We start from the raw sequence: 13,577 nt of genomic DNA on the forward strand, positions 1-13,577 counted from the left end.
GGAAATGTGGGTGTTCCTTCCCGGTTCCTGCTCGCGTGATGTACCTGGCTCGTCCCCCTGGTATGTCCCTCTCGTACCACTTATTTCCCATTCATAGTCCCTTGGTGTAGTGACCTGTACCAAGGGATACAGACAAGACCATAAAAACGTGCTAAAAGGAATCAGAGAGAACTCAGAAAGTTGGAGAAAGAAAAACTTTGGCAAACGACCGAGTAACTTGTTGAGGAAGTCACTAAGACGTGGAACAACCAATGGCCAAAGGACGGACGTGAACCATTGGGCCAACTAAGGGGGCAAGGATGGTGGTTGATAGAAATATCGGTGGAAAGGTGATAGACAAGTTTTCACCCAGGATATCAATTCCCTATGCAGTTGTAGTACAAAGGGTTATCAATCCAAATGGTTGTCTATTGCTAGCAGGAAGGATATGATCAGAACGTTACAAGTCAAGCCAAGCAGATAGGGTTTTGATCTAACGGTCCTAGAATAAATGAAAGACAAGAATATAAACAAAGAAACCACACGACCTAAGCACTCGATGCAAGCAATCGAGTACATGATCGTGTGGGGTGATCGAGTAAGCAATTAGGATATGAACAGCTCGAGGTATTACTCGATACAGGTTATCGTGTACCTGATTGGGTAAGTGGTCGAGTAATGAAAGAAAATGCAAACAATTAAAATACGAAATCTTCTAAGGATGGGGTAATTGAATCCTAAGTATTCTTGACCAGTACAAATGCCTTACATGCCTCAAGCAATTATTTCCTAGACAATGAATCTCTAAAACTTTGTCACAACACTCTCGCACTAGCAAATTTCAACCTTGATCACTTCCCTACCCAACTCTCGTTGAAGAAACATGACCAAGCATGCATTAAGATCGATTCATTATTGTCAGTAAACCCTATCTCATCTAATCTCTTACTTAGAGCGAGTGAACCTCTAGCATTGGCTGATTCAAGCATCTCATCTACACCTCTCGGTGGTAAAACACCCTAGATCTAATATCAACCTCCCGTTTTGTTGACAACATTAAGAATACCAACCTAGAAGGAAATCTATCAAACATTTACAATCAATCTAAGGCATCCTAACCGATCAAGAACACAAAATCATCTATCCTATTCCTAGAAACTTTATTACACTACTCGGACTTAATAACAATAACAAGAAACATACGAGTATGAGTAATAATCTTATGTTCTAAGTATGAGTAATAATTTGATCCATACGTGGTTGCATAATTTATTGCTAGATTGATTTAGAATCGATATTTATATTTACTATGATCGATTTGTTGATGATGATTCGTTGACATCATACATGGTAATTTATGCTACTCCTTAATTTATTATTTTGATTGCTTTGTATTACTTTGATTAGACATCGGTTTCGTATATTAACGTGGTTACACTGATGTGTGTACAATTTATACAAATATGTAATATATATTTTAAATATATTTGTACCAAGAATTGTGATTTGACTATATGTTTCTTACTGTTTTGAAGTAAAGGAACATAGAGGATTAAGCAAACAATTGTTAGAGGCAAACGGCTCTATTGATCGAGTATGATCGATATACTTCCGCTAAAATCGATAGCCAAGGTGGCAAGGTGTCTCCGATTTCCAATCACTCTTCCCATTGAGATAAGTATTTTTTTATGTTTAAAATATCCCTCAAGCTTATAGCTATAGTTATAGTTACCACGACTTAGAGGGATGGGGCTGAGGTGCTTGGCTTAGCCCTAAGACCCATAATTTTATTTTACTGTTTAGAAAAAAAAAAAGCAAATATTAAAAGGCCTACAAAATTTAATCTAGTGTGAAATATACCCCAAATATTAACATATAAAGTATATAAAGATATGAGTGTTAATTTATATTTAACACTCATTTATATGATTGTGAATTACTTTATTTGTTTAATCACAAATTTAAATATAATCAAAATAGATATTTTATTGTGATAAAATATTTTAAATCATGTTTTCCAACCTTGTTTGGTGAATAAATTGAAAATTTAGTAACAAATTATTAAATAGTGATTATTGATTATATTATCTTGGCATCATTTATACGAGGAGGTCTAAGTCCAAGTATATGACTATAAAAATTCATTAGTTCTTTGGAACAATCTAAAAAACTTAAATGACTAAAAGTTTATAAGAGAATGTATACCAACCGACTTTATTCAGTTATTACTAAGATTATATAATAGAAAATAATATCATTCATGGAAAGATATTAGATAATATATACTTTATTAGTCACAAAATATTGTTATAATCTTATTTTTGGTGATATGTTGATGTGAATTACATCCTATTGGTTTGGTCTATTCTTTCAAGTGAATATGACTTTATGCAATAAAAGAAAAGACAAATGCCACATTAACGATGAGAAAGTTACTATAAAAGTGGCCAAGATGTGGATATGATATATAATGTCGCGTTCAATGTCGACTAGTTTCTCCACTAAAAATGTAATAAGTACAAAAGGTACTTATCTCATATATTATATATATATGAAGATGAAATAAACTATTGTGAGACAATTTCCACTATTCTACTATAATATTAAGAAGTAGTAGAAAAAGTATTGAAAACTCTTGAAGAGTATATATACTATTGTCTTTGGGAACACATTTGATATTAATGTGTTATAGTCTCCCTATTAGTCTCAAAGTCAAAAGGGACTAAGATATATAATACATGGCCCAAATTTGAGAATGTTATTGATTACAGAGTGGGATTCAAATCAAGATTGATAGACATGAAGTGTCATCATCTCAAGGGGGAGAATTAATGAATCCCACATGTAGAGGTGATGTAACAGATATAAGATTATGTTCACTCCCAAAATGAGTTTAATCACTCATATGATAAAACAAATCTTGATGATTTGGAAAGTAATCATGTTGAGACAATAAGCGAGGAAAAATACTTTGAAATCATAAGTATTATTACCCAAGACAATAAAAGTATTGAGAGATTACATGCATTATCTAGAAGCTAAAATGCTTTGTGAAAATCTCACTGTTTGGCATGACCGGTTAAGCCATTCCGGTTCTGTAGTGATGCGAAAGAATAATCAGAAATTTCTGAAAAGATTCATTAGAAAACCTAAAGAGTTTTCCTAGTGATTTCTTATGTGTGCTGCTTTACAAAGCAAGCCGATTATATGGCTTTCACCGACCCCATGAATTTGGATAGTGTCAATTTTTCTGGTACGTATACAAAGAGATATTGTGGACTGATCATCCACTATATATGTTTGTTATGAACATGCAATCTCGAGTTTGTGAGAGTATTTGGTTAATTGACAATGGTGGTGAAACCAAGCTATATAATTGGCATAAATGACTCTATATGTCAATAAGTTCGGATCGGGCCAACGAATTATCATGAGTACTCCCCACCGTAATTGGTTTGGATCAGAAACCAGATATATTCCATCAAAATGTATTATACATGTTGAGTTGCTCCACCACAGTTATATAAGATGGAATTCTAAAGAATGTTGGAAATATGTTGGATATGAATCTCTTTTAAAGATTGAATATCTCGAGAATTTGAGTCTCGAGATGCAGAGACTGTTTTAGTGAGTCAGTCTTTCCAACATGAGGGGGAGAAAATAAACAGCTGGTAAAGAAATATATTGTAAGAAATTATCTTAATCCTCGTACTAAGAAATGTGCACTAGAAATTAAAAAGATAATCTATTGGCAAAGTTTGCAGAGATGCTAAAAGCATGCAAGAGCCATTTTCTGACCTTGAGTGAAAATTCACATATACCAGTTGTGCTCCAAATGTCCTAAAGGGTAAGATCAACTGCTAGTAAGTCTAAAGATCGCATGAAGTGTGATAGACTTATGGTTCCAAATATAATCATCCTCGGTAAAGAAAAAGGAGCATAAATTAATATGGCACCGAGGAAACAAAGAGTTATGAAAAATCTCTAGAAGAGATGTAGAAATGAGTAAGAAAGAGATTCAGGTCCCTGGGAATCATAATAGAAGGAAATCTCAACATGTTGAGTCATGTCTAGAATGAAAAGGAACCAATAAGCAAATCGACGTCGTAATATGTTTGCATGCAGTGTTATAGTTGATGATGTTATGGATAAAAATTGAGGATCATAAACTTGCGGTTAATAGAAAATTTTATTGAAAAGTGTACACAAATAATGATTGGTTAATCATTGAAAGAAGTAACTATGAAATAGTTCAAATCTCTTAAAGAGATAATATTTGGACTTGTAGTCCTAACACTTGAAAGTGTAAAATGAATGGGACATAAGTGGATCTTTATGAGAAATAAAGTACATGTAGTAGTACAATGATTCTCATAAATACTTGATATTTATTATGAGAAATGCATTCTCATATGGTGGAAGCAACTATGTAAATCCCTTATGAGTTTTGAAAATAAGAGTAAGACTTGATTCCGTCTAGTGAGAAGGTTTTCAAACTATCAGAAGTTTCTCTTAAAGCGATCATATTGCTAGAAGCAATATTTTATAGTTCTCGAGAACATTGTAAAATTGAGAAAAGTTTTCTAGACTTTTGACACCTTTGAGGAGAAAATGATGAAAGTTTATCTCTATGAGAGAATCATGGGTGTAGATCATTGTTATTGATCTTAGTGATCTCATAGTGGGTTGAAAATAAATCGGGAACAAGCTAAGAGAAGATCTTAGAGTTGTGTAAATCCGAGATTGAACAATAGTTGTAATTATGTTCAAGAAATGTTTTCAACAAAGTTTGAGGATGTAGGCATTTGCTGAACCTTGTTCTTGTTCAAAGAAAAATTGTATGTGTCTCCTCTCTCTTCTACACTTACAAGTGGTTCTTGTTAAAAGAATACAAGAACAAGTGTAAAGTATGTTGATAAAAGTATCTTAAATGTAAAATGGTCTTGAAGTACCATAAAAAGAGTTAAAAGAGAAAGTTTTACAAGGAGCATACAAATAAATCTTATGTATAAGATGATTGTTTGGAAGATTTTATCTAATAGAATATTTGGGCTTAAGTTCAAATAGATCTTCTATATTAAAGGGGTTCAAATGACTTGAAGTTCAATAACCCAGTAGAATATATGATGATCATATGAGTTTGTACCTGAAAGCGCTGTTTATAACAGTTCATGAAAGTTGATATATATGATCATAATACATAACCTGAAGATGATGCTTTCAGGGGGAGAAATATGATCATAAGCGTGGTTGTACTCTTTTTTCCTTATCATGGTTTTTATCCCATTGGATTTTTGCATGAAAGGTTTTTAACGAGACAACAAAGAACACGCGAAAGATAAACACCTAAAGAGGAAGATTATGATTCCAATGGTGAAAGACTATCATCTTCAAAATCTTTGACATACATTGATGAGATTGTAAGAGACAAAGATAATGACAAAGATGAGTCATTTGCGAGGTCCATTACCAATTGAAGAATGGCGATGCACGTGTATTATAGTTCAAGTGAAGATTTGGAGCATATATTTACCAAGACGCTTCAAGCCACTACTTTCAAGGAGTTAGTTCATCATATTGAATTGCGTCATTTTGAAGATTTCAAGTGATTTACTCATGAGGGGGAGTAAAAGGGCGCTGCACTCTTTTTCCCTTAACCATGGTTTTTCCCACTGGGTTTTCCTGGTAAGGTTTTTAACGAGGCAGCATCTCATATGCGCATTTGGGACTAAATTTTTATAGTGGTCATCCAAGGGGAAGTGTTATGAATGATTATATTGTTGTATGGATGCCAATTATCGACCCATTAGTATAAACCCTAAACCCTAATATTGTATCATATATATATGTTGTATCCTATACAACAGATGAATAATACAAAAGAATAATTCCCTAAACCTCTTGTTATAACATATTTATATTATTTTTTATCACAACTTTTCTTTCAAATAGTTGTGTCTTCTATAAATAGTTGTGTATATTTAAATTTTCATACTGTCAAACCTTTGTTCTTTCACACAAATATTTTGTTTAATGCTCAATTCTATACTCTAACTACAAAATTTTGAATGACAAGTAATATAGATTTTTTTTTTTCTTTTCTCGGTAGAAGAGGGAAAACATAGCCTCCCACAATTTATTAAGCAAAATAATGAACTTACACTCGACCATTTTGCAGGCGCGCATGCCTTGTAAGATCCTTTAAACTAATCGGGTTCATTGATTCCAGTCTATAATGAAACATATGAAAACATATCGGTAAGGAAAACACATAGTTTGCCAACTTATCTACTAGATGATTAGCTTCCCTATACACATAAAAAAATTCAAACAATTCATTTTTTTGATAAGAAGCTATATCACAAACATAGTAGAAAGGACAACAGATAAGATTCACTAATAATCTATGTCTTGAGAAAATCAACCAACTCAACCACCATCTCCAAGTCAACTTCTAACTCTAAGCGTCGAACTCATCTCTCCCTAAGCTATATACTCGTTTCTCCATTTCTTTCACTATTTCACATTTCATATTTTTGGTTGAATTTAATTATAAAACAAAAATTCTTTTTTTTTCCTTCATAGAAAATACAATACACAAATCAGGCAACAAGCATTCATTTGGTCGATCCCTACACAATATTGAAATCGAAACACCTAGCAAACGATTTGGATTTCTGTCTTTAATTTGTATATCTACAAATAACTACAAAGAGTTGGTTAAAATATAAAAGAAATACAGAACACGTGATAACAAACTACACTCTTATCTGCTCCTCTTCAATCTACCAATACGCTTCTCGATTCTTCCACTAATTTTTTCGATTTAATTTCTGGTTTTACATTTATAAGTGAGCATGAAATAAAAGATGCTTAGAGCGGCATCAACATTCCAGGTTGAACAATCCCGGTACAATAAGAGCATGGACTAGCAATTAGAGAATTTATAAATGCGTTTAACCCATCACTCACCTTACCCAAGAGTTTATGCCATCCAAGTACAAACTAAATCTTCTTTGACAAAGATATGAGAAAGACGATTCACCGCCTCATAAACATTGGACGACATAGGCCTGGATGTTCGGGTACCCGTTCGGGTTCGGGTCGGGTATTTCGGATTTTTGGATATTTCGGTAAAGGGGTCCTAGACCCATTCGGGTATTTCTAGTATTCGGATCGGATTTCGGATAGACACCCATCAGGTTCGGATCGGGTTCGGGTTTTACCTAATACCCAAAATATATTTCAGATTTAGGTTCGGTTCTAATTATTTACATCTTAAGCTTAACAAAATTCTCGAATTCAAACTAAATTCCAAACAAATCAGAATTCAAATCTCTCCAATTGAAGAAAATTTAGGGAAAACACCTTTATTATTGAAAATGTTCTATTTTTCTTCTTTCTCTTCTTTGTATTTTTTAATATCTAGAAATAATACTTTAGTATTTAGAATGTAAAATAAATAATGTAGTTAAGTTTGTATAAAATAATTATAACCTTTTATATCTAAAATTTCAAATAACGTTATAGATTGTGGGGACAACTGCATCTAGTAATATATAAATACTTGAAGTTTTAATAATAACAACAAATATTAAAGTGGCAAAATGGTTATAATGCACCCTTTAAATACTTAAGGTAGTGGGTTCAAGTACTGCTAGTGACTATTTTGCCTTTGGTTAAGGGTTATGTCGGGTTAGTTTGGATATCGGTTTGGATATCCGATTTTAATAAGTACTAGACCCATTCAGGTATTTTAACCTTTCGGATACGGGTTCGGGTCGGACGGCATGTCACTGACAGCTAATTCTAAGAGCTTATCACGAACATTCACCATCCAAATCTTATAAACTAAATTATAAGAACGGTTAGCACATACAAACTAAACATGACCAGCAAAATTAACACAGAGTAGTGAACAGTAAAAAGAACAGTAAGCAGCCAAATTCAATTATTAAGAAACACAAAATTTTAAGAGTTTTTCTTTTTGTCCCTATTAACCAAAAAAGGAAACCCTATTAACCAAAAAAGGAAAAAAAGAAAGAGATGAATGTATTCCCAAAATTGAAGGTAGCAATTGAGATAAGGGTGGTCCATGCAGCGTGTACAGAGTGTGTGTAGAGCATGTGATATGAAGGTATCAAACAACTTTTGTGGTTGCAAATTGCAGAGCAACTAGTATTTAAGCTAGCCTAGTTTCATCACCATTTCATCAATATAAGCTTATAACTCTCCACATACATTTTGCAATCAAACAACTAATCAATCAAAAGATGGAAGGCAAAACTTTGATTCTAAGTGTGCTCCTAATGAGTCTATTCATGGCACAAATTCAAGTTGACGCAAAGAGCTGCTGTCCATCCACCACTGCTAGAAATATTTATAATACTTGCCGCTTAACGGGAAGTTCCAGGCCAATATGTGCAAGTCTTAGTGGCTGCAAAAACATTGGTGGGACGAAATGTCCTCCTGGATATACGCATGACATTCTCGAAAACACAGGTAAATTGATTAATATTGTAATTTATTACGTACATTATCTGTAATATGACGGATCAATATTACATTTTCTTGATGTGTTTTAAATTTTGTTTCAAGGTGATGTTGTCACTGAATACTGCAAGGTTGGATGTGTATCCTCTGTGTGTGGTGCTTTAACCACTATTCAGAACTCTGGTAAAACAAACTTCTCATACTCATATATATCATTAGTATCATTTTTTTATATATTTGATAAGATAATATAAATAATATCCGTTCATATTATGTCTCGATAATTAGATGCAAGTGAAGTCGTGAATGGAGCGGTTGAAAAATGTACCAACGCATGTTCTACAGTCTGCACCAAGGACTCGATGAATGCAGTTGAAACTGCCTAGACAACTACATCCATCTATTTCCATCTTTACATCTGGAGGTGCAGGGTGTCCATCTTTCACAGTGTTGTTTTCATGTTTTCAATAATTGTCGTGTATGTGACAAAAATGTTAAGACTCTCGTGCTCATTTGTTTATGTGCGTAGAAGGTTGTCGATCTATAGATTGTATATGCCTTCTACTTCCTATCTTTTAAATAAAAAATAATGTGTTTGTATTAGTCTTCTACTCTCGACCATTTTCATCTGATTTGTTTTTTTTGGTATTAGTATCCCATGGTTATATCAAAAAAAATTCTTTGAAAGGAATGATCCTATAAGGAGCTTATATCATGAAAACATATGCCACTTTATTAAATATGTATATTACGTTTGCTACGGAGTTAAAACAATAATACCTTACTTTCTGATTCTTTTATTTCAATCAGACCCATGTAATATCGTCGAAAAAGTATTTTAAAAATTTTAAGATAAGAAAAATTTAGTTAAATTTCTCATTTTAAATTATATATTAATTATGAAATAATTTAAAAATAATAAAATAGTTTTAAAGTATAGTTTACAAATATAGTTAGAATTATCTATGAAAAAAAAAGACTAAACTATATAAATATTTAAAGAAAAAAATTAATAGACATAATAAAATCCACTAGTAATGACTTTCAAATCCATTAGTAATTCTTTTCAAATCCACGTTAAATACTTTTGAAAAACCATTGAACTTTAAAATCCTCTAATCTATTCAAATCCATTAAAAACATCTATCCAATAATATCCATAAAACAGTTTTTAGTTCGTCTAAAAAGTCAATCAGTGAAATTAAAACAGTTTTAAAAGTCCTTCAAACTCACGCACGAGGGCCAAGCATCGCATGATATATCTTCTGACCAGTTTAATATAAATTAAGGTTTTCTGTCGACATATTAAACTATGGTATACGAAATGACAACGAGTAGCAAATAAGTCATGCAACATAATCAAACTAAAGTTTGGTCCCTTTTAAATTTTGATTTTTATGAACCCTAATTCATTGTTACCATCTTCGCCTTCTTGCCGTTGAATCACTTTGAGAACCCTAACTTGATACCTTCTTCGCCACACAATTTTGTTATGGAGATCAAAGGCAAAAAGGTATCATTATTATTTGGCTCCGTAGATTCAATCAGCTCTCTTCCAAATGAGATACTTGCTCAAATCTTTTACCTCAATTATCTCCAAAAGATGGAGGACTCTGTTCCCAATCATGAATCTTCTCTGCTCATCCTTATGTTTAGACGACTCTGATTTACTCGATCCTGATAGACACAGTGATGACGCATCAGATAGCTTCAGAGATTTCGTCAAAAAACACTTTCAGGTTGCAACAACAATTCCTTGAAGAAATTTTCACTAAAATATCAAGATAATGATGTTCACCGCATGGCATTAGAACATGGCCTTCCCGATCTTGATCTTCACATCAATATACCTTTGATGCACAAGCCACCACCTCTTCTTACTAGCATCCTATACATTAACAACAAATTTGTCAAGCTCACTTTAGGAACAGAACTTTGTCTTGGTAAGGCTCCTTTGAGGAAAGTTTGTCTTCCCCTGCTTAATAGTCTCTTCCTCCACAGTTTAGTTTTCAAATTTTTGTTTGTGTTATGTGATGCTTGAGGGTTGCCCTGAGCTCGAAGAACCGAAATAGAGTTGTACTATTTGAACTTGTAAACTTTGTGACAACTCAAATCTAACCTGACCAATTTTATGGTTTGTGGTTGTGGGACTGATTCATGTATAGCAAAATAGGAAGAAGAATGAGTTGTTTTTTTTTTTTTTTTGCGTGTTTGGGTTGATTATGCATAGACGAGATTGGTATTACATTGAGATTTATTTGTTTAGCTGAATACTAAGAACAACATACAGTATACTAAACATAATGTTCATATTCATAAATAAAAAAATTAAGGTAATAAACAAATAATGCATCTGTTTTTGCAATTCTACTCGTACTAAAAGATAGAAACAGCTTCACAGAAATTGTACTACTTCACCATTGACTATGAAGGAGGTGATTGCTTCAACTTGAGTTGTAGGAGTGTAATTAGCTGTTAGGGATGGTGGAGAGATATGGTAGACTAGATGTCTGAAGTAATCTGCTCTCGTCAAAGTTAAAAACATAGCTTGGACACATATCTGATAAATCTTGAGAGAAGCTAGTTTTCTTGAGTGAAGCTAGTGCTTGGAGACGAGATTTGGACCAATTAGTCAATGGGCAGTCAAACTTATGTCGAGATCTTTGTCAAATTTTAGACATGTGTTTTCCTAGTCTCTTAGATAAGATTGAAAATTGATTGCTCGAGTAATTACCCGATACACTTAACCGCAAGGCAGTATATATGTGGTCGAATCCACAAGGACCAATGGTGCACTAAAGATTTGTGAGAGTCGTAATTAGCTAAAGCGAACGAAAGATAATTTGTTTGGTTTTCAAGTTCTTAAATAAATATGCATAGGGTATTTCAGAGATCAATAACTAATAAGAAAATAAAATATGGAATTCAATAATTAAGAACTGTTCTAGAACATGAACACTATAATAGACTAACCCTCTTTCAAGGCATTAGAAACTAAATTTGACTATTAGTTTGCTAAACTTTCATTTGCAACCTCCTAGCCAAATTTGCATTACAATCAAGTTCATTAAGTTCACAATACGTCCTAACATCAACTTTCGCAGGCTAGAAATACATTGCTCAATTCACATTCATTCAGGCATTCTATCGAACACTTTTGATGCATAGAAAGACCTAGAGTCTAAAACAAGGTGATCAGTCCTATTTTAGCATTAAGATCATATGAATCAAAGAACCTAAGGATTAAGAACTCCAAACAACAATTAAAACATCAATTCATTGAATCTCCTAATTGGAACCCTAAAACCCAATTGAAGAACTACTCACACATAGCAAAAGAGAAAACAAAAATCATAGATGAAGAAAACATGATTAAATTGCAGAAATAATAAGGAAAAGTTTAGAAATCTTCTCCAATTTGTCAATGAGGATGAATCTCTAGAATCCCAAAAGAACCGCTTACAAAAAGTCTCAAGTTGTAAAAAAAAAGGCGTAGAATAAAACTTAGGGTTTTTCTCCCAGCAAATAAAAGGTATTTATAGAGTTCTCCAAATAAGGTAAAAAGGGTAACGGCCTAGTCAAAACATTTCTCAACCAGGCGGTTTTTCAAGTAGGCGGGTTTTGACGTGAAACTTGCCGGGTTAGACTTCACTTCTCAGCCAGGTGGGTTTCTCAGATAGGCGGGTTTTGACGTGAAACTTGTCGGGTTAGACTTCGCTTCTCAGCCAGGCGGATTCCTCAGATAAGCGGGTTTTCATGTGAAATTTGCCGGGTTAGACTTTGTTACTTAGCCAACCGGGTTTCTCTGGTAGGCGGATTTTCACGTGAACCAACATTCATCTCATATGCTTGTTTGTATCCTGAATAGCTCATTTTCCTCTAATTTCCTCCAAACTGTCCTAAAACCTGTAAAGACTCGATGAAGAACCAAAAGACTCCAAAAACACACTTTGACTCAATAAAAAGTATAAAATAAGAGAGAAAACAAAGACTCAAAACCGATAAAAACACCATATATCAACTCCCCCTGACTTAGATCTTTGCTTGCCCTTAAGCAAAACAAAAACCTTTGCCAAGGAAAGAGGTTTGAAAACGCGAGAACTCACATATTCTTCTGGGATCATGCTATCAAACAATTGCCTGCAAACCACTATCACAAAGCTCATATCAAACCGTACTAAATCGTACTTTTCCATGACCGTAGCAACTTCATAAATCCTAAGATCACAAAGACTTTCAGACTCAGATAACTTAACCTTTTAACGTTCATTAATAAATGCGTGCACTCTCACAAAAGGGATATCGAACACATTATGGTCTAGGTGTAAGGACAATTTCAGGTGGCTCAAGTGTTTAAGGTTTCCAGCAATGCGAACGGATGCAAATCATTATGCAAAATCACATTGAGACACAGACCAATTGGGAGGTACACAGCTTCCCTCTAACTCGGATCAAACTAGCCAATGCAAAACCCCAAACAAATCATCATTGTTCTAGATGCTTTTGATAAATAAATAAGAGTACTCTGACTTTCCCGGTTCCATTCTTACTCCTTTTCCATTTTATTCATTTTTTTTTCTTTCTCGAGTTTTTTTTTTCTATATGGGGGAGTGGAACCGGTTCTCGTCTCACAAAATTGCATCAAAAGAACTAAATCATGGAAACTCAACACATGCTTATGAACATAAACACACAACCACAAAAACTCAATATCAATCACCCAAACAAACTACAATGACAATCCTAACTAGAGGAAAGCTATGTCGGTCTGTATACTCCGTAGTTTTTGCACATGAATGCACATGATGATGATGATCAAGAATGCGAGTGGTATGAAGCAAGGACAGGGGTAAAGGTGTGGTACTAGACTAAAAACGAGTCTAGCCATTCAGAATTTACAAAGAGTGGTAAAAATGGTGTAAACTAAACTCTGAATGTATGATCCATTACATGATTCTCAACCCCCTAAGTGAGATATAATAAGTCCATATTAAGTCCAAATAAGCAAGGCCAAACTCAAATCATCCAAATTTCAAAGAGACAAGAATTATTGAAGTGATAAAGTCATGATTTTTTCTAAACTTCCAAGTCATCCTTAAACTATG

At 33.6% G+C, this 13,577-nt stretch overlaps 1 protein-coding gene across 1 annotated transcript; it reads left to right on the forward strand.

Annotated features, from left to right (window-relative positions):
- The first annotated feature begins 8,180 nt into the window (after positions 1 to 8,180).
- Positions 8,181 to 9,075, forward strand: LOC104700727 (putative thionin-2.4). The gene is made up of 3 exons (XM_010416290.3): positions 8,181 to 8,481; positions 8,578 to 8,655; positions 8,761 to 9,075. The coding sequence occupies exons 1-3, from the start codon at positions 8,253 to 8,255 to the stop codon at positions 8,856 to 8,858; spliced, it is 405 nt and encodes a 134-aa protein (XP_010414592.1). The 5' UTR covers positions 8,181 to 8,252; the 3' UTR covers positions 8,859 to 9,075.
- Positions 9,076 to 13,577: the final 4,502 nt, after the last annotated feature.

This window comes from Camelina sativa, chromosome 7 (assembly GCF_030686135.1).
Source record: "Camelina sativa cultivar CO46 ecotype springtype chromosome 7, ASM3068613v1".
Taxonomy (NCBI): Eukaryota; Viridiplantae; Streptophyta; class Magnoliopsida; order Brassicales; family Brassicaceae; genus Camelina; species Camelina sativa.

Coding starts and splice junctions, on each gene's coding strand:
- LOC104700727 (XM_010416290.3), top strand. CDS start 8,253: ATGGAAGGCAAAACTTTGATTCTAAGTGTGCTCCTAATGAGTCTATTC. Junction 8,482..8,577: donor TGACATTCTCGAAAACACAG/GTAAATTGATTA, acceptor TTTTGTTTCAAG/GTGATGTTGTCACTGAATAC. Junction 8,656..8,760: donor AACCACTATTCAGAACTCTG/GTAAAACAAACT, acceptor CTCGATAATTAG/ATGCAAGTGAAGTCGTGAAT.